Genomic DNA, 22,571 nt, shown 5'->3' on the forward strand with positions numbered 1-22,571 from the left:
TAAATGACAAACTGAAACAAAAAAAACAACAGAATACATCAATGAAACCAGGATGTGTTTCTTGGAAAAGATCAACAAAATTGATAAGCTCTAGCCAGACTCCTCAAACAACAAACAAACAAACAAACCAGAGAGGACTCAGAAAAAAAAACCACAAATGAAAGAGGAGAGAGGTAGCAACAAATACCAGAGAAATACAGTTGTTTAAGAGAATATTATAAAAAGTTTATGACAATAAATTGAACAACATAGAAGAAATGGGTTATATTCCTAGAAACATACAACCTACCAAAACCAAAACAGTAAGAAATAGAAAATTTGAACAAACTAATTACCAGCAATTGTAATCGAAATACTCCCAACAAACAGAAGTCCATGACCAGACAGCTTCACAGGGGAAATTCTACCAAACATCTCAAAAAGAGCTAATACCTATTCTTCTCAAACTATTCCAAAAAATAGAAGAGGAAGGAAAATTTCCAAATCTATTCTATGAGGCCAGCATTATTCTGATACCAAAACCAGATAAAGGCACCACTAAAAAAGAACTACATCAACTATGATGAACATCGATGTAGAAATCCTCAACAAAATACTAGCAAACCAAATCTAAAAATACATTTAAAAAGTCACTCATTATGATTAAGTCAGATTATTCCTGGGATACAATGTATGGTTCAATATTTTCATATCAACCAACATGATATGTCAATAAAAGAAAGATAAAAATCCTATGGTCATTTCAATAGATACAGAAAAAGCATTTGACAGAATAAAACATCCAACCATGATAAAAAAAAAATTCCCTCAAAAATGCAGGTTTAGGGGGGCGCCTGGGTGGCTCAGTGGTTAGGCCGCTGCCTTCGGCTCGGGTCGTGGTCTCAGGGTCCTGGGATCGGGTCCCACATCGGGCTCTCTGCTCAGCGGGGAGCCTGCTTCCTCCTCTCTCTCTCTCTGCCTGCCTCTCTGCCTACTTGTGATTTCTCTCTGTCAAATAAATAAATAAAATCTTAAAAAAAAAATGCAGGTTTAGGGAGAACATACCTCAACACAATAAAGGCCACACATGAAAACCAATAGCTAACAACATACAACATACAGCTTTTCCTGTAAAGTTAGAAAAAAGACAAGGGTGTCCACTCTCACTACTTTCATTCAGCTTCATACTGGAATTCTTTTTTTTTTTTTTTTTAAAGATTTTATTTATTTATTTGACAGAGAGAAATCACAAGTAGATGGAGAGGCAGGCAGAGAGAGAGACAGGGAAGCAGGCTCCCTGATGAGCAGAGAGCCCGATGCAGGACTCGATCCCAGGACCCTGAGATCATGACCTGAGCCGAAGGCAGCGGCTTAACCCACTGAGCCACACAGGCACCCCCTTCATACTGGAATTCTTAACACCAATTAAACAACAGAAAGAAATAAATGTATCCAAATTGGTAAAGAAGTAAAACTTCCACATTTTGCAGATGACATGATATTTTATATAGAAAACCTGAAAGACTCAACCAAAAAACTACTAGAACAGATAAATGAATTTGGTAAACTTGCAGGATAAAAAATCAGTGTACTGATATCTTATGCATTTCTGTATACCAATAATGAATCAACAGAAAGAGAAAATAAGAGAGCAATTGCATTTATAGTTGCACCAAAAATAATAAAGTGTACCTAGAAATAAACTTAACCAAAGAGGTGAAAGACCTTACTCTGCAACTATAAATCACTGATGGAAAGAACTGAAGACAACACAAAGAAATGGAAAGGCATTCCATGCTCATGGATTGGAATAACAAATATTTTTTAAATGGCTATACTACCCAAAGCAATCTACATTTTTAATGCAATCCTTATCAAAATATCAACAGCATTTTTCACAAAAACAAACAAGCCTAAAGTTTATATGAAACCACAAAAGCCTAGAGTAGGCAAAGCAATCTTGAGAAAGAACAAAACTGGAGGCATTACAATTCCAAATTTCTAGTTATATTACAAAGCTATAGTAATCAAAATAGTAAAGTACTGGCACAAAAAGAGACATATAGATCAATAGAACAGAATAGAAAGCCCAGAAATAAACACACAATTATACAGTCAATTAATCTTTGCAAAGGAGGCAAGAGTATGCAGTGGGAAAGTCTTTTCAACAAATGGTGTTGGGGAAAACCAGACAGCAACATGAGAAAGAATGAAACTGTACACAAAAACAAACTAAAAATGAATTAAAGACCTAAATCTGAGACTTAAAACCATAAAAATCCTAGAAGAGAACACAGGCAGGAATTTTTCTGACACTGGCCGCAGCAATTTTTTATCTTTTTGCTAAAAAGATAGCAAACCTATCTTTTTCTAATAGGTCTCCTGAGGTGTGAGAAATTAAAGCAAAAATAAACAATTGGGACTACATTAAAGTAATAATAAAAAAAAAAGAACTTCTGCTTAGCAAAGGAAACAGCCAAGAAAACTAAAAGAAAACCTACTGAATGAGAGAAAATATTTATAAATGACATATCTGATAAAGGATTAGGATCTATATGAAAAACTGATGCAACTGAACACCCAAAAAGCAAATAATCCAATTAAAAATGGGGAAAAGACATAAACAGACATTTCTCCAAAGAAGATATCTGATAGTCAACAGGCACATGAAAAGATGCTCCACATCACTCATCATCAGGGAGAAATGCATATAAAAACTACAATGAGGTATCACCTCACACCTGTCAGAATGGCTTAAAAAAAAAAAAATCAGGAAACAACAAATGTTGATAAGGATGTGGAGAAAAGGAACCCTTGGGCACTGTTGATGGAAATGCAAACTGGTGCAGCCACTGTGGAAAACAGTATGGAGGTTCCTCAAAAAACTAAAAACAGAACTACTCTACAATCCAATAATCATACTACTAGATATTGACCCAGAGAATACAAAAACACTGATTTGAAGGGATATATGCACCCCTATGTTTATTGCAACATTATTTCCCATAGCCAAACTATGCAAGCAGCCCAAGTGTCCATCAATACACAGATGGATAAAGAAGCAGTTGTGTGTGTGTGTGTGTGTGTGTGTGTGTGTGTGTGTACATACTTACAATGGAATATTATTCAGCCATAAAAAAGAATTCAATTTTTAAAAAATTAAATCTCACCATTTGCAGCAACGGGCATGGAGCCAGAGAGTATAATGCTAAGCCAAACATATCAAATACCATACGATTTCACTCATATGTGGAATTTAAGAAACAAAACATTCAAAGGGAAGTAAGAGACAAACTAAGAAACAGACTTATAATTATGGAGAATAACTGATGGTTATCAGAGGTGAGATGGGTAAGGGAATGGGTGAAATAGATGAATTAAGAGTACACCTGATGAGAACTGAGTAACGTACAGAACTGTTGAATCACTATACTGTGTACCTGAAATTAATATAACATTGTATACTGGAATGAAAATCAAAAATAAAAAGGAGGAGTTTCTCCTATGTCAGTGACTGCAGCTGAGGATGGGAAATTCTTGCCAGTGCTTTGCTGTGTTTTGGTTTTCCCTGCAAGTAGTTTATGCACTTAGCTTTAAATGGAAGATATGTGTAAAAAAAAAAAAAAAAAAAGGAATAACTTGTAGGGGTGCCTGGGTGGCAGAGTCGGTTAAGCGTCTGACTCTTGGTATCAGCTGATGTCATGATCTCATAGTCATGAGGTTCAGACTCACACCAGGATCCACACATAGCACAGAATCTGCTTGGAATTCTCTCTCCTTCTCCCTCTATCCCTCCCACTGGTGCTTGTTCTTTTTCTCTAAGATAAATAAATCTTTAAAAAGAGTAACTTGCCGATTAAAAAAGCAAACAAATCCAAAACACTTTCATTGGAGCTTGTCAAGGAAATCGGCAAGGCTACTCATATTGTTAAAACTGATCAAAATCAATTACACAACTAAACAAAATGAAACTGAACAATCTAAGTTTGGGCAACTTTTCCTTCTTATTTTATTAACAAATAAAATGTTTTGGTTCCAAATCTGCAAGAGACTGATTCCTGTTACCTTGATGATGTAGGCTCTATAATGAAAATAACTATCTTTATGGGCAAGAATCAAGTGAAACACAGGAAAGCATTAAAAAATATAAACAAGTCCCAAAGAGTTTATTCTGTATCCTGAATGTTTTAACAGCACCTGGTAGACTGAATCATAAAGATATTACCCTTGCAGAGCTTCTCTTGGAAGAGCCAGACTCAACTTTCTGCCAATCTCTCCTCATTCAAAGTTAGCAAATATAGCAAAGCAGCATCAGACTTTCCCTCTATGCTACTAAGAATTATACAGGTTACTAGACGACCACCATCACCCTGAGTACCTTTACAACAAAGACCAATGAAGCTCCTGAAGTCAGCAAATTGTTGGGACTGGAACTCTAATTGACCAGCATGCTTGCCACTTCCCACCAGCAGCTGGGCCAGGACCAGAACAGGCTGTGCTTGCCATCATGCCCCTGGGGTCTCTTCAACCCCCCATGCAGCTGTGGCTGTGCTCTAATGCCTCTTCGGGCAGATGGGAAATGGCATTTCAGGGAGTACCTGGCACATTACACAGTGATCTTCCTTGGTGAAAAAGGTCACATCTATTAAAAAGATGACTCCCTTGGGTCATTGAAATTTTCTATTGTATAAAACATTTTTCTTTAATCCCTTTTTTTCTGCCAATACTTTCTAAGGCCTGCAGGTGGCACATTTAATCACAAAGTCCCCATCCTTGCAATTGAGGGGCAATTGGATCTGCATTAATTGGTCCTTCCCTGACCCCCAAATAATCTTTCTACAATATTATTTTTCTCTTTGTTTTTAAAATTTTCTTTTTCTCTAAATGCGATATAAAATGTTCTGTGCCACTGGTTTGTAATTTAATAATAATCCCAAATTATAAAACCTCAGATCAGAATAACCAATTACATATATGTGGAATACTGGCAGAGGGAACTGGAAAGACTCCAGAGAAACAGTGAGGATTGGAAACAATACTTGATGGAAGAGAATAGAACTTGATGGTTGTTTTACTTAATTAGGGATGTGACCTTGAGCCATTTGCTTAACCATTTTTGGACCTGAAACTCCTAATTTGGGGGGAAAAAAAATTCCCATCTAATACTGTGCTTCTTTCTTAGCAGATACTGTATAGCATGGATGAATATTGTTCATTTAAAAATACTTAATTTTACTTAAACTTTGGATAGCTAAGATATAATACATTGGATGAATATGTTACATACCCCTGTTTTAAAGCCTAATATAGAAACTGTTACTTCTTGTTATGTTACTCTGATTCTGAACCACTCAGAACCATTAGTGGACTAAAAATTATTCCCAGAGATACTGTTGAAATATTTATAGCCTTTGAACAGACCAATATTATTAAGCATAAGCCCAGAATCCATAAAAATTAATTTTTTGAACTTTTTTTATTACATGTTTGGACTCAAGTTCTTGCATTGAATATATAGTATATTGATATATTGATCCCAACATCCAATGTAGAGATGAAAGATTATGGTGTTTGTCAACATGGTGTGAGATAAAATTTATTGAAACATGGGAATTTTAAGGTATGCTTTTACTTTAATATTTTTATTTAAAAATAAAAACCTTTGGTGATTGATCTAGTAAGAGTTCTCCAGGAGTTATAGAAGAGAGCGGGTATTTTACTAAGTTTAATTTCCTTTTGGATTTTATTATAACGAATGTGAAAATTACTGAGTTGTAACATGGAATTAATATTCTGATAATGAGTCTAAGAATATATACAACTACATTCCATGCTTTGAAATAGAAGGATTTACCAAAGCAATGAGGAGCTACAGAGTTAAAAATACTTCATCTTGCTACAGTAAGAAGCAGTTATGTCATCTGTTATTTGCTTATGTGACTTCAGTATGAATCTTTGGATGAAATTTTTCTAATTTTTTTCATATTAAGATTATTACATTGGAATTTTAACTGCATTTTGAGGTTTCCAATAATGTGTAATACATTTTTATAATTAGGAAACATTTCATAAACATGTTTGTATAAAGAGATTTTTCAAATGTGTAAGAAAGAAATATACGATCAAAGACTTCAACCCCCTTCTACTTCTTTTCTTTTCAAAGAAAAATTACCTTCCTGTGCTGGTAGAAATAATCTCCATACCTTAAGGATAATCCAAAATGGTGATGACTCAGTGTCAGAGAACCACTGAATGGATCTTCCAAACCTTGATTTGGAATCCTACCCAATAGTATATCAAGCTCCCATGTATTTCATCATCTTGTTTTTAGATTCTCCACTGCACTGTATTGGTCTTTCTAGCCCTTAACTAATACCCCACTAGCTAGACTGCTATACATATACAGAGAACTGTAGTAGGATGACTCCAATGCCATTGTCACTGGTTTTCTCTCTACCTCCTCCTTACTAGAATTATTTCTTTCCTGTCTTTACCTTTATTCTTTCCTATGAATTTTACTATCTCTGTATAACAATCTATGTTTCAAAAGATTTCAGGATTTGAATGTACTTTTTATTGAAATTACAAATTATTTTGAGATGATTTGTAATCTTTATGGTATTGAACCTTCCCGCTAGAAACTTAAGTCCATAATGTTATCTGATTTCAGAAATCTACAATACAAAATTTTTAATGTATTTTGCAAAATATGACCAGACCCGATTCATTTTGTGGCAAGCCATGATCTGATGTGATTTGAGACTTTACCTATCCTATTTACAGTGAGTGTTGAAACATTTAGGTATAGAAATACTTCTGAACTTGAGGAAATGGTGATGCTCTAAATTCAGAAGGGGTACTTCCAATTATATGGTACATCTGTTTTTTCCATTGATGCACCACATACAAAAAGTACACAAATTATAAGTATACAATTTGTAAATTATCCCACAGTGAACGCACTTGAAACCACTATAGATCAACGAAGATAACAAAAAGCACTCAGAAGACGCCCTTGTGTTACCTCCCAAAGGAAGGTAAACTAGTTTTCTTGTGTTACAACTTTCTAAAAGTATAATTGTGTTACATATTACTATAACAAGGAGAAAAATTAGACATTGGGTATATGGGAAATATATGTACTATCTTTGCCACATTTCTAGCAATCTAAAATTATCCTAGTTTATTAAAAATGTTTCACAGAAAAAAAAATGTTTTATAGGTCTAAGTTCTGTCACTAAACACTACTATGTTTATGAAATTTACCTCAATTACATATAACAATATTTGATTCATTTGCACTGAACAGTATTCCATTCTATTCATATTCAACAGATTATCAAATTCACTTATTTGTATTGCTTTTAGTTTATGGTAATCTGTGAAAATACTGATAGGAACTATTTTGTACAAATCTTTTGGTACTTATATCCACACATATCCATCAGAGAAGGTTTAGGTTATAGAGACTGAATTGTAGAAAAGTCTTAATTACATATTTAATTCCTGTGTTATATATAAAAAAATATATAAAAAATATATCAATAAATAAAATAAACAAAAATAAAAATAAATAAATATATATATATATATAAAAATAATAGATTTTCTATTTCTTCTTGTGTAAAGTTCTGTTAAGTTTTGTTTTCGGAATTTATCCTTCATCTAACTTGTCAGACTTCTTGACACAAATATCAGATTCCCTAATTACCTTTTTTAAGATTGTAGGACCTGTACTTATATCTACTTGTCATTCTTGATATAGTCTATTTGTACACTTTCCCACCTTTAACCTTGTCTTGCCTGGGCTCTATCAATTTAACTTCTTCACATTTAGTTTTCTCCACTGCATGATTATTTTCTTTTTCATTTATTTCTGTCTTTATCATTCTTTCCGTCTGCTTTTTTTGGTCTAACTTGCTGATTTCTGGGGTAACTTTGGGGTTGATACATTGATCATGAAATTTGAGTGTTTCCACTTTGATGCTTCATGGTGTTTTGAAACTTGCTTTAAAGCTTAGCATGAAGTCAATTTATAAATGCTTCAGGTTCATTTGAAGAAAATGTGAATTTTTCAGTTGTTGGACATAGCCATCTTATCTATCTAAATTAGATAAAATGTGGTGTTTTGTTCAAATCTTCTACCTCCTTCTTGACTTATCTATGTATTCTTTCAATTGATGTGAAAGAATGGTTACAATTTCTCACTGTGATTCTGGATTTTAGTTCTGTTAGCTTATTAAATGAGGCTATTATTTTTGGTACATACAAATGTGGTATCATCATGATAGAGTCCTCTTTTTAAGTAACTTTTAACTATCTACTTTGTCTGATACTGTATCAATATAATGCCTTTTTTGTATTAATTTCCATCCAAATTTCACTCTTTCTATATTTTTTTTTTAAGAAAATGAGGTCTCCTTGCTACAAAAAAACACAATAGTTCTGAACCTCTTTCTATATTCTTATATGTAAGGTGTTTCAACTACAAGCGTTTAAAAAATTGGTCTCACAATGTTTGTCTTTTTTTAACTGGATAGTGTGCTGCACTTACATGTAAATTTTGGTTTTGGTAGATTCTATTTCTTCACAATTCCTTGGGAGCTGAGTACACATCCTGCTTCATTGACTTAAGGTTTCTCCATTTGTCTTTTGACCTTTGAGATGTAGGTAAAATTATCTCTGCCTCTTGTCCACTGCTCTGTCAGGGGAACGTCCTATCCCAGATAAGATGGGTTCTTTGAACCTGAGTCTCAGAATAAGATAAGGAGAGACAAACCAAATCCCAGCTAAGAGCCTGAAGCTGAACTGACACAGTCTGCCCTCAAGTTGCTGATAAGCAGTAAGAGCAGGAAACACTTCTGCAAGCCAGAGGGATTTTGAGGCTATTTATGTGTGTGTATGTGTATGTGTGTGTGCATTGTAATGAAAGGTGATTAATCTAGGAAATCTACTAGAAATGTGGTGTTGCTATAAAAAAACACCAAATGTAAGTCCATTACCTTCTGAGTTGGGAAAATTGTTACAGGAGACTGAAAAATAAATGGCAACTCATGGTATACAGGGTCAAAATATTTGGTAAGACTGTCACCTGTGATTCCTTGGAAATCAGACAATTTAATAAATGTATGACTTTGCTGGTAAGACAGAATCTTAATAATTTTAGCTTGTTGCTTATATCTGCATTTCTTTAGTCACTAAAAGATAGAAATGAGCTCAGAAAAGAACCGGTGTGTTTGCCAGCAGGAATGAAAGCCCTTAGTGAAGTTTTTAAAGACGAGAAAGGACCTGGCTTTGAAATCAGAGGTCATTTTATATCCCAGCTCAACCATTTATTACAGCATGATGTATCAGTTAAGAACAAGTGGTTTCTGTTTTGGTTACAAACAACCCCAAAATGTCATCGGCTTTCAGCTGATGTTTAAGCTTTAAGCTGATGAACAAATTCTTTAGTTATGGCTGGGGAATATGCCTACCCTGGTGAATTGGGTACTCTACTCTCCATCGTCCTGGTCACAGACACTCAAGTGTACAGGCTGATGGAGTCCCCAGTTCACCATACGCTTTCATTTGACAGGAAAAAGGAACATATAAATACATACACATGTGAGTGACTTCAATAAATTGACCAGAATGGATGAGGAGGCTATCGGAACATATCTAGTCAAAGCAGCCTTATTCCTGCTTTCCTCGAGGCAGTGTGAATATCTAGCTAATGGGAATGCTAATCGAGCTAATGGAAATAATCAAGCTAATGGGAATGCTAAAGTTTGAGCAGGATTATTAGCACCCAGTACAGTGTCATATAATCTCCTGTTTAAATATTTGTGCATCACTTAAATCTGTAACTTAATTCATACTTTCTAAATCTAGGTGCTTTTATTAATCATCCTTTCTCCTCTAGTAGTGACTCAGGTACCAGGTACTGTAGTGGAGATTAAATAGATGTTAAGGCATAGTTCCTGACCTCAGTTGGTTTATCATCCCTAGAGGATCCACTGCAATAACATGCACCACAGCCTGGTTTCGTGCCACAAAACTTGTGTAGCGCTCTAACCGTGCTCTGAAGTGCTTAGCTACAGACATAATGGTGGTGTTTAGCTTTTGTTTCTCAAGTTCATGGCAACTTCATTCTGGCTTATTCTTAACTTAAAGCTCTGGACTATATTTAACAACAGTAGTTATAAAGCTTTCAATATTTATTCAGCAACATTATCTGTAAAAGGTGCATCAGATACATTAACAAAAAGCCTTGGAAGTAGGTGTCATTATTCTAGATTACAAGTGAGAAACCTGAGGCCAAAAAGGTTAAAAAAGTTATGCAAGTTTGCGAAACTCAAAAGTGAAAGAGCTGAAACTTAGAAACCAAGCCGCTTTACTCTAAAGCCATGGTTTTGACCACTGTGCCATGTTACTTTTTTTGAAGTCTGGAGAATTAATTTTTAATTAGTTCTTATCAGTTGCCTTTTTAGAGATCCTGATTTCTCATTTGTCCATCAAGTTTAGAAATTCTAGAGATTTTCCTTTATACCAAATTCTCATTAGTATAACAAATTCTATTTTATATATATACATATATTATATACATATATACATTATACATTTAAATATATACATATATACATTTATATATATAATGTATATGTGTGTATATATAATATATACAGATATACATTTATATGTGTATATATATAAATAATATGCCCACAGTCCTGATAGAGAACATTGTTTTTGACTTAAGCATCTTTCCTTTTCTCTCTTTTTACTATCATTTACTTTTCCTTTAGGTCTCTACAGAAGAGGGCTGGAGTCTGGCCAGGGAATATAACTGTGCTTTTTTTGAGACCTCTGCGGCCCTCAGATTCTGCATTGATGATGCCTTTCACGGTCTAGTGAGGGAAATCCGCAAGAAGGAGTCCATGCCATCCTTGATGGAAAAGAAACTGAAGAGAAAAGACAGCCTGTGGAAGAAGTTAAAAAGCTCACTGAAGAAGAAGAAAGAAAACATGACATGATATCCTTGCTTCTAACTCCCTTATTCTCTCTCTGAATTTTATCGGTCGGACAATTCCAGATGTTGCATTCTGCTTCAGTATTTTCTGTTTGTCTCTCCCTTTCTCTTTAAATATCTGCCTATAGGTAAAAGCAAGATCTGCATAACTGTACCTCTTGAGATAGTTTTGTTTTGCCCTTAACAGTTGGATGGATTTTGTCAATCAGCTGGATATGCTGTTTAAGTTTTTACAATATATTACTAAATAAAATTGACATTCCAATTGCCTCATTTCCCTTTAAAGAGTCTAGCTTCATTTGGTATGCTGTCTGGTTATAGAGGAAATTCAAAATTGCAGACAGAATGATAAAAGGCTCAGGGGATCTGCCTTTGCCTGATAAGCCTCTGATTGTTTGCATTTCAGGAATCTCAGTAAATAATGAAGAAGCTCAAGAAACAATTCAGAGCAGGAGTCTGCAGCCCTGTCTCTCCTTAACTGTAGAAGTCTTGGTGCTTTTTTGTGAAGATAAACCTTAGAAAAATTATTAATAATAGGAACCAATTGTGGGTCATTGGAGGGCTGAAAGGAAATATCCCCATATTTGCAGTGCTCTGCCCTGTTAGGCTTTGGCCAAATTATCACAGTGAAGTCTCTGAGCTATGGCAAAAGGACATTGTCTTTGTAGCAGGCAGAGGGAGGCTAATAGGAACTTGGTGGCTCTGATATTCACAAAAAGATAACCTGCTTCCTCTCAGTGGGAGTCCCTCCTAGGATTTCTTCACCTACATTGGGAACAACCACCTGCAGGGCAAGAAGCTTGTTGATCCAGAGACCCTATATTCTCCTTATGTTGCTATAATTTCCTATCTCTTCCTACTAAAACCATGAAACACCCCCAGTTAGAGCTCCCTTTTTCTTCTTTTTTTACAAAAGATCATCACAAGAAATGAAATGGTCTATTCACTCATTGGTCCCACTGTGATTGGGTTTTTTCAAATTCATGCTTAGAAAGTACCTTACCTGAACAGTTCTGAATGTTTAACAGACAAAGTGTTAAATAATAGACAGTTAAATATGAGATGGAATCCATCCAACCAGTCTTTATGGGTTGGAGATAGTTTTTAATCACAAATCAGAGAAAAAAAAGAAAAAGGGGCATAGTTATGCAATGTGTGAACATGTATTCTTTTATTCACAATGTCCCTAGAACTTGTTAATCTCTGAAAATGCAGGAATGACTCAAGGTAGTTTAACATATAGCTGGAAAACTCACTTATCTGAAAAACAGTGGAATTAGACATTATGAGATGAGAGGACACATTTTACATAGTAACATAGATACAACTGGAAGGAATTAAGAGATCATAGATTTTCAACAGATGGACTAAAATTTCAGCCTTTTGGAATAGTGTACTTGTGGGTCCTTTTATTGCTTGGAACCAGGGCCTTTGTCAAAACCACAGGAACTTCATTGCTCCTGCTCCTATGCACTAGGCATGCAATTAAATGCTGCCAAGTATCTCCCTTTTGAGTTTTCTCAACCTCCATATTCTATGGTGTAGGACACAAAGTAATCAGTTTTTCCCATTCTATAGCATCCTGCAACCAAATCCACTTCATCTTTTCATTCTCAGGCATTCCTAATTAGGGGAAAAACCAAATTTTAAAAAGAACCCATGAAGATGATATGAAGATATTCTTACAGTTACAGAACTGGTCTTTACTTCCTCCTGTCCTTGGTTCTGAATATTTAATACTCTGCTTTTGTCCTGTTAAAAAGGGGTTAGTGTATTCTTTTCTCCTGGAGCCCCTGACCTTCCAGAACCTTTCCATGTCTGAGAAGACTCTGTGAATACTGGATTCCATCAGAGTCTTCTGTTTGCTAGAAGATTCTATCTAGGAAACATAGTACTTGACACTTAGTTTTATATGATGGAACTACATCGTTGAAAACCTGATGAGTGCTCAATCTATGAATACTAATAGTGTTTGGTTCTTTTCCTAACACAACTCAGTCTTTGTAAATTTTATTACTATAAGCTACACTGCCTTTGCGTCTAGAGTTTGTATCTCTTTTTTGTTCTTCTCTTTCTTTATATTCCTTTGTGCTAATAAATAATTTATATATTTTAGAAACTTTTAGTGAGGTTAGAAATGGGTAACACTTGCCAACTCCTACCATTTCACTCTACAGAAGGAGGGAGGTCTATAATTTATCACCTGAAGGCTGCATGGATGTGAGATAGTTATTAAAGACAGACTTCAAGCACTGTTTTTAGACCAGTCTTCCTTCTGGAAGACAGGGCAGAAGGAAATATTCCAGAAGAATAAAACCTAAATATTTCTGCCCAGGGGCTACTGCTTCCCTCTCTTGGCATAAAACCAAAATGCCAAGATCTTGTTTTTGATCATTATCCCTAAAAACTTCCAACCAGACCAAGAAAATCTAAGTTAATCTCAAAAGCTCAGAGAAGAAAACCACAAAGTACCCATGCCTACATTACTAAGGAAATGTCAAGAAACTCTTGAAAATAAGCATCCATATCCATTATAGATGAATGTGTAATCACCCAACACAATTTATCAAATAGTGACTAAAAGCCTACTATTTACCAAGCACTTTTCTAGACACCACACTCATTTGTGTGTGTGTGTGTGTGTGTGTGTGTGTGTTGAGTGAGTTTAGCAAGGCACTTAGGAAACTCTAAATACAATTTTCTACCATCCAGAAATGTATCATCTATCTATTTTTAGATGTTTTTCATTAACTTATCTTGTGGGTCCCCATGGTAAAATAATTCCTCAGGTCAGAGACAATAGCAGTCTAAAATACTGTATTTTGTATTCAGTAGGTACAGGTTGAGCTTGGGAACTTCCATAGAAAATGCCAGTGAGAAAAAACATGGGCACTTGGGTCGAACATTACTCATATCATACTCAGATGTGCAAGGAAAAAATAGTTACATTATTTTTAACTCATCTGTTCTTTCTCAAAAACCCCTGACTAATGGGTAGCTGGGGCAGGGGGTACAAATTTTAATTCAGTGAAGTAATTTAGTGTCAATATGAGGCAATCATTTAAGAAATATCCTTAAATAACACAACCTCTGCATCGTGTACTTAGGTTAGTGTTTGATCATTCAAATTTCTGCCCTGTTTCCTTTCCTTTCCTTTCCAAAACTGCATGTGGGAATAGGGGAAAGGCATGGCTTACATAATCTCATGACAGTAGAACTCCTTCCTCATCTTCTAAGTCCTACAGTATCCTCATCATCCTCTTAATCTTTTTAACCAAGGGACTGCCAAGAAATTGGACAACTTAGAAGAAATGGGTAAGTCCCTAGAAACATATAACCTACCAAAACTAAAGTAGGAAGAAGCAAAATTTGAACAGATTGATAACCAGCATAGAAATTAAATCAGTAATCAAAAAAACTCCCAAAAAACAAAAATCCAGGACCAGATGGCTTCACAGGGGAATACCTATTCTTCTCAAACTATTCCAAAAAATAGAAGAGGAAGGAAAAATTCCAAGTTCATTCTATGAGGCCAGCATTACCCTGATACCAAAACCAGATACAGATACCAAAACAACAACAACAACAACAACAAAAAACCACAAAAATCCTCAACAAAATATTAGCAAACTGAATCTAATGACACATTTAAAAAAATCATACACCACAATCAACTGGTATTTATTCCTGGGATAAAAGGGTGGTTCAACCATCACAAAACAATTAACCTGATACATCACATCAATACAAAAAAGGATAAAAACCACATGATCACTTCAATTGATACAAAAAAAAAGCACTTGACAAAGTACAACATCCATTCATGATAGAAACTCTCAACAACACAGGTTTAAAAAGAGCATACCTCAATATAATAAAGGCCTTTTTATGAAAAACCCATAGCTAACATCATACTCAATAGTGAAAAACTAAGAGCTGCTTCCTTAAGGTCAGGAACAAGACAAGGATGTCCACTTTCACCACTTTTATTCAACATAGTACTGGAAGTCCCAGCCAGAGCAATTGGACAACATAAAGAAACAAAAATTATAAAATTTGTAAGGAAAAAGTAAAACTCTCACTATTTGCAGATGACATGATACTGTATATAGAAAACCCTAAAGACTCCACCAAAAACTACTAGAACTGGTAAGTGAATTCAGTAAAGTGACAAGATACACAATCAATGTATACGGGTCTAGCCTGATTTTTTTTTAAATTTAATTTAATTTTATTTTATTTTTTTAAATTTTTAATTAATTTTTTATTTTTTATAAACATATATTTTTATCCCCCGGGGTACAGGTCTGTGAATCACCAGGTTTACACACTTCACAGCACTCACCAAAGCACATACCCTCCCCAATGTCCATAATCCCACCCCCTTCTCCCAAACCCCCTCCCCCCAGCAACCCTCAGTTTGTTTTGTGAGATTAAGAGTCACCATTTGACATTGACATCTATCTTCTCAATAAATTTTTAACTATAAAATATATTACTGCCGACCAGAGGAAAAATGTTATACATCAGCTCTGTGGAGCTTATTTATCTTGCTTGAAACCTTATGGCCTTTGCTTAGTAGCTTCCCACTGCCCCCTCCCTGTAGTCCCTGGCAACCATCTGATTCTGTTACTGGACTGGTTGACTCTGAGTACATTGAAGGTAGTCAGGTTAGGCCATGGTAAATAGGTGCTTTCTACTGGTATACATGAAATTGTTCTTTGCCTTTGAGTCTCAAGGTCCTTCCCAATACAGTGTCTTTACTCTGACCCCAGGTCTTTTCCAGAGACCTCTACGCCACTTTTTGGGATCCCTCTCATGCCACACACAGGCTAGGGGGGACTCTGAAGCACTGCTTCAGTGAAGATTTGGAGCTCTACCCCCCCCCCCAACCCTATTGAGCTCACATGGGGCTGCCCCAAAGAATCTAGCTTACTCCTAGTATTAATTAGGAAAATGGATATATAATTAAATCAATGGATAGATCAATTAGGATGTGCCATATCAGCTATAAACCCTAAGTGTATCCATGACCATGGGAAATTCAGTTTCTAGCCCAAGTTCTCGAACTTCCTGTCATTGCTCATTCCCATCATGGAGGTTCCCACCATTAGCCAGCCAGAGGGACCTAGGGTATAGGATTAGGAAGAGCATTAAGTATAGGATTAGGTATAGTCCATTTGCTTTTTAGTGTCTCTCTTCCACAAACCATCTGCTGGATGGGGGTAGGCTGCATGCTTTTCTTTTCTCTAAGTTATCCTTCAACAACATGCTGGCAGGCAAAATAAATAAGAAAAGAGAATTTAATAGTCCAAGATGAGAAATGCCTTGTTTATTATAGGTGGCTTCTATTCTTCTTCTGAAGCACCAAAATCTACTGCTTCAAAACACGGAAACACATCAATAAGGAGGTCACATACGTTTTTAAAAAAGCCATGGATCAAGAAAAATTTCAAGATAGAATATACTTTAAAATATTTTAAAACATAACGATCCCCATCACACATGCAGTATCTTGTAATATCTAATGTCTTCTGACCATATTTGTATAAACTGAAGTTGTAGTTCTTCTGGTTTGGGTCTTTATATGATCCTAGGAGATGCCCTAAAACCATACTAGTGTAAATCCTCTGTCAGCTTGCATTTGAACCCTTGTGCTTTGCTTGAGGTTTTCCTATTAGAGTTTCTAAATGGGTTTAGATGACAAAATGTCATCATTTTTTCAGGCCATATATCCACTATAAATGTAAGCATAAGAAAGTAGAAAATTTCTCATTAACATGTCAACAATATAAATGTATTTGTCATATGATTAGCTGCTATTTTTAAAAGCAGAGCAGATGGGCCTACAATGAAGGGACAAAGAACATATGAATTTTTATGAGTGAAGAAGAGCACCTAGACCATGCATCATTTAGAAGATAACAGGACTGTGTAGCCTCCCATACCTGGGAATGAGGGACTCCTAGGATAGAACAATGGAAACAGAGGCCACAAGATGAGAGGATAAAGAGTTGTTGACCACCAAAGCTCAATCAGGGAATAAGCATGTACACAAAACCGACATGGAGAGACTATACCTTACTTTCTTCACCCTTTTTGCTTCAAGTTCCACTCTGCCTCTAATATTCCATTAGAGATTGAGATAACTTGGTGTAACTTTCTGCCTTCCAAATACTGGTATAAATAATTAAATTTTATGGCTAAAAAAGCATAGCAATCAATCAACATTTCAGCTATGTAAAAATGGGTGTAAAGTAATTATCAAGGCATTACCAAAGTAATGATAATACCAGTGTGATATGTATCTAATTCATTTAAATAATTTGTGCCATATGGGGGTGCCTGGTGGCCCAGTGGTTAAGTGTCCAACTCTTGTTTTCAGCTCAGGGTCATGAGACTGAGTACCATGTTGGGCTCCTGACCCAGCAGGGAGTCTGCTTGGCATTCTCTCTCTCATTTTGCCTCTCCCCCCACTCCTGCTCGCTCGCTCTCTCAAATAAATAAATAAATATTTTTAAAAGAAAAAATATATATTCCATAGTAATTAGCCTTTTATCTTGAAAAACTTAAATAAAAATTAATCAATTAAATACTAGTACTTCAAGCAACCATAAAAATCATGATAACCTGGTTCCCTTCTACAGGTGAAGAAACTGAGGTGCAGGGCAAAAAGAATTCTCCAGTCACGTCTCCTCACCCTCATTCTGGTCCTCCATTTTGTGCTCCTCACTTCCTGTTAAGGTCCTGAGAGGACAAAAACCAATATGAAAATGCCTGTCCCTTTAATGTTTTCTTGTCTCTCGAGGACAAAGCAGAGAGATGTGACAACTTCAAGCTTGTGAGGTGTCAGCAACTCCAGACACCAATTTGGTTAGAATAACTTTAGTTATTATATTTTCCATTTTTAGTAAAAATGATCTCAAATGAAGGGAAAAGACTTTTTTTCTGATGTGCCCAGCATGCCACTAAGATCACAACAATAATTTATTCTGTGGACTGTCTCTGTTGCAATTTGGGTATCATTCAGCTTTCTCTAGATGTGTAATTAAAGTCACCTAATAAATTAACTAAAAAAAATATGGTTTCTCGAATAGATCCATAGTGTCTCTTTAAAATCTATGAAATATGAGGACTGTTTACCTCCTTTTCTAAGCTTAGGCTGATAGGACACAGAGAGCAATGCTATTGTAAGTCATCCCTCACGGTAATGCATCTGACAACAGGGGGAGCCTGTCAATTAAGGGGAGTTTACCCAAGATTTAAAATGTATCACTATTGAGAAGTGCTCGACTTACAGCAAGTCAAGTATATATTTATGTGCAGAAGAGGTAAAGAGAGGAATAAAAGCACTTATCAGTGAGCTAACGCCCTGAAGATGTGTGAAAAGCCAAAACAACTATGAATCACGGATGCAAAAGTTCACATCATGCCTAAGTCACACACAGACTTTGTGAGTTTTGCTTCCTCAGGCCCTTCACGTTTCTGAGAGCGAATCAGTTTCCACATAAAATGGGGACGGGACCAGGACACAAAAAGATGGGTATTCTTTGAATGGCTTATCTTGGTCTTTGGCAGACAGTGCATCATTTATTTTATAGCATATCCTGTGAATTTATTGGTTTTTTTAATAGATTAGTGATAGAAATTATTTGTATCCTTCCTCCTGTTTGAGAGGAAAGAGGAACCCCATACATGTAAATATAGGGCCAAAAAGACAAACTAAAATGATAGATGAGCTACTAATTCACTCAACATTCATTTATTCATGTATTCATTCACTTAATATTTTTGAGCTGGTGCTGTATATAGCACACCTTGCTAGACATTCTTTATTAACTTCTCAGTAATTACATAATAAACCAAACCATTCATATACACATTGAAAAATATCTTCTGGGTACTTACTGTGTGTCAGTAGTGCACTAAACTCTGGGGATATAACCATACAAAAAGAGGGATGGCCCTTGGACTCTTGAAGCATATAGTCTAAACAGGAAGAAGAAAGAGAGCAATCAAATATTTAGATTTGTAATTTTAAAATTGGGACGATACCCCATACTAACCCATACTGGAGAGTGAGGGCATGTAAATATCGTCCATAACAGGAGACTTTAAGGAGGTGAGGACTTCTCTGAAGACATGCACATTGTTTAGGATATATAAGGGAAGCACCACTTATACTTAGACCAACAGGAGAGGGAGGATGTTAAGGAGTTCCAGTCATCAAGAACAGCATGTGCATCAGCTCCAAGGCAAGTAGGGGTGATTGGTCTGGCAGAGATGGAAAAGAGAAAAGAGCTCTCTGACACGAGGAGATGGGAGGAGAAGTTGGGAACAAGACCATGCCGGTGTGCTCAGGTGAGAGTTATGAATTTGGTCTTTATCCTGAGAAACATGAGAGGCTGTTAAAGGGATTTAAATGGATGAATTATAAATTATTTGCCTTTTAAAATGGTAATTCTGGCTCTGGAGAATAGATTGGAAGGAGAATAGAGTAAAATACCATAGCTCTATTTTATCCGAAATTATGTAATTTAATACCTGTAATTTACTCACAGCTGAATAAAAATTTGAGAAAACGGGTCACTCTGGAAAATGTGATGCTGTCATTTTCATAGCAATGACCATATATTCTTTCCTCCTTTTCACATCGAATTTTACAAAGCCCTTCTCTGAACAGACTAAGGAGTTTATTAAGATAAATAAACTGAATAAAATATATCTTTTCACTTAAATCTAGGAAAGGCTCCTTTCAACTGTATCTAGGAAAGTATGCCTACAGCATGTCACAATTGCAGTGAACATCCTTAGAGGGTTCACTAACATGCCGGTTTTCCATACATATGTCTTTTGCCTATTATGATATCTTGATTTCTGCAACCTTTCCCAATTCATTAAGGTCACTTCTTAGAGACTCAGAACACAATTTGTAGAAATTGACTGAGGTTATTTTGTTGTGTTGTGTTTTCTTGTAATTGAGAAGCTAATCAAGCTTGTAGAGATGAAGGAAGTGGGGGAGATGAAGATATCAAACCTCATTAATAGAAACAGGATGTGTTTGCTCAGTACCTGGAGACTCTTGTTATAAAGAAAGATCAGCAAGCCCTAAGAGGTTAGGCCTAAGGAAAATGAATGAGGTGAGGATACATCACATCCGTGAGAAACAAGGGAATAAGGCATCTTTTTTTCCTCAAACTTTTCCTGAGCCTCTAGTTTGACCCTGTTGTTGAGCTCAGTAGAAGGAAGGAAACGGAATAAACACTGTGATCTTTCATTATCGTTCCTGGTTTTATGTTTCTTTTTCTAGTTCTCTAATTTAATGTAAGCTAAATGGGTTTCTATTTTCCAAGAGAGCTTTATCCCTTTGAAACTCTGTAGTAGAACAGAAAACAAAAGTAAACAAGGCACATGACAAAGAACATAGCAGATTCACAAAGTCCAGGTTATTGATCCTCTAAAATGAACCGCTTACTAGGGATGTAGTAAACATGAATTTATAGACAAGTTTGAGGCTTAAAATCTTGGGCTCCTCCTATCCCTTATTTCCATTTCCTTTGTTACCCCCTTCTCATTCAGAAAAAGGGGCTGAATCAGATTTTTGTAAATATACTATGGCAGAGAAAAGTAGAGGGTTGGTGTTACCCCTTATCGGTTATTATATAAACACCAATGGTGACCAGTATGAATGTAGAAATTTCAGATAGACACCCTAGGTTCCCAGCAAACATGTACTGATTAAAATAAATTTGGGGAGACCTCTGTTTCTAAAATAGGGCATAGACTTACTATTCCCTGATGCTCTCCTATAAATATAATATCCTGGAAATTCTTCATCAGACAATGAAAACGCTGAAAGCAGTAAGAGAAGACTAGCTAGGAATCTCAGGAACTGAGGAACGACCATGGAAGTTCTCAGAGCCTCTCTTTATTATTGCTCACATACTCCCAGACTATGTACTGGAGAGAAAGAAAGAAAAGAGGAATGTGGGGAGGACAGAGAAATTAAAGCCCTTGGGAAGTCCCAAGCTCTGTTTCATAACTGAGGCCCCAGCAATTGCTCAATCAGCCAGCAACGGCACCAGAAGACAGATCAGAACAGTATAAGCTTCTACCTCACAACCTGGCCTGGCAGCAATTTGATCCACTAGCAGTAGGAAACCCCTCGGCCATCACAGTTCCAGTTTGGAACCCAGGCAATGTGGGTAAAGGATGACCACCACCAGAAGCTATAGCAAAACTTCAAAACACCGGGCGCCTGGGTGGCTCAGTGGGTTGAGCCGCTGCCTTCGGCTCGGGTCATGATCTCGGGGTCCTGGGATCGAGTCCCGCATCGGGCTCTCTGCTCAGCGAGGAGCCTGCTTCCCTCTCTCTCTCTCTGCCTGCCTCTCCATCTACTTGTGATTTCTCTCTGTCAAGTAAATAAATGGAGTCTTTAAAAAAAAAAAAAAAAAAAAAAAAAACTTCAAAACACCACAGCCCCCGTGCCACAACTGGGGCCTTAGGGGGCAATCTCATCTGTAAGTGACAGCATCAGCAGAACCCTGTTTATCTGCTCTCTATCTAAAAGCATAGGAGACCCAGACTCAGTAGCTTCTGTCTTCTTGCTTACCCAGAACAGGGACTAGTGACAGAAGGGAAGTGCCTTTAGCCCATGCATATAGCACCAGCAGAGACTGAGTCTGAGCACTACCAGAATAATGAAGCAGAGCAAATTAACATTGCAAGGAATCTGTGAGCTGTCACTGAACGAAAGCCCATAAAAGTAGCACAAAACTAAACACTGTACCTAAGCAACAGAACTATCTGAATTAGAAATTAAGTAGGATCAACAATCTCCTATCAAAATGACTACCATATCAGGATATAACAGATACCAAAAATGAAGAAAATCATGATCTGTATAAGAAAAGACAATAAACTGATGCTGATACCATGATGTCTCAGGTGCTGAAATTTCCTGACAAGGATTTGAAAACATCTGTCATAAAAATGCTTCAACAACCAGTTATGAATTCTCCTGAAACAAAGAAAAAGAAACACTAAGCAAGGAAAAAATTTTTAAAAAGAACCAAATAGAAAGTTTAGAAGTAAAAAATAGAGAAATACAACAACTGAAATTAAAAACAAAACAAAACAAAACAAAAAAACCTCACTTAGTGATCTCAAAAGTAGAATGGAGATGACAGTGGACAGAATTAGTAAATCTGAAAATAGATCAATAGAATACAACTAATCTAAACAAGTTTTTAGAAGAAGACTGAAACAAAAATGAACAGTCTTCTGTGCAGAGTGAATAAAACCATCAGCAAAACAAAAAAGCAAGCTACTGAATGGGAGAAGGTATTTGCAAACAATATATCCAAAGAAGGTTAATATCCAAAATATTTATAAAAACTTAAGAACTCAACACCAGAAAAACAAATAATATGATTAAAATTTAAAATGGGCAGAAGATTTAAGTAGGCATTTTTCAAAGAACACAACAGACAAATGAAAAGATGCTCAACATCCCTAATCACCAGGGATATGTAAATTAAAACCATAATGACATACATACCACCTCACACGTGTCAGAATG

At 36.0% G+C, this 22,571-nt stretch overlaps 1 protein-coding gene and 1 long non-coding RNA gene across 3 annotated transcripts in view; one reads left to right on the plus strand and one right to left on the minus strand.

The window, feature by feature from the left end:
• RIT2 (Ras like without CAAX 2) overlaps window positions 1-11,275 on the plus strand; it is a 386,580-nt gene extending 375,305 nt beyond the window's left edge. For both annotated transcript variants that reach the window (XM_059138696.1, XM_059138697.1), the window contains one exon: window positions 10,767-11,275. In XM_059138696.1, the coding sequence (XP_058994679.1) occupies window positions 10,767-10,994 (228 nt within the window). In that variant the 3' untranslated portion in view covers window positions 10,995-11,275. The remainder of the gene's footprint in view (window positions 1-10,766) is intronic.
• LOC131810832 (uncharacterized) overlaps window positions 1-22,571 on the minus strand; it is a 227,235-nt gene that overhangs the window by 33,687 nt on the left and 170,977 nt on the right. The window contains exon 4 of the long non-coding RNA XR_009345734.1: window positions 18,899-18,979. This is a non-coding gene — a long non-coding RNA (uncharacterized LOC131810832). The remainder of the gene's footprint in view (window positions 1-18,898; window positions 18,980-22,571) is intronic.

The sequence above is a fragment of the Mustela lutreola genome, chromosome 11 (assembly GCF_030435805.1).
Source record: "Mustela lutreola isolate mMusLut2 chromosome 11, mMusLut2.pri, whole genome shotgun sequence".
NCBI lineage: Eukaryota > Metazoa > Chordata > Mammalia > Carnivora > Mustelidae > Mustela > Mustela lutreola.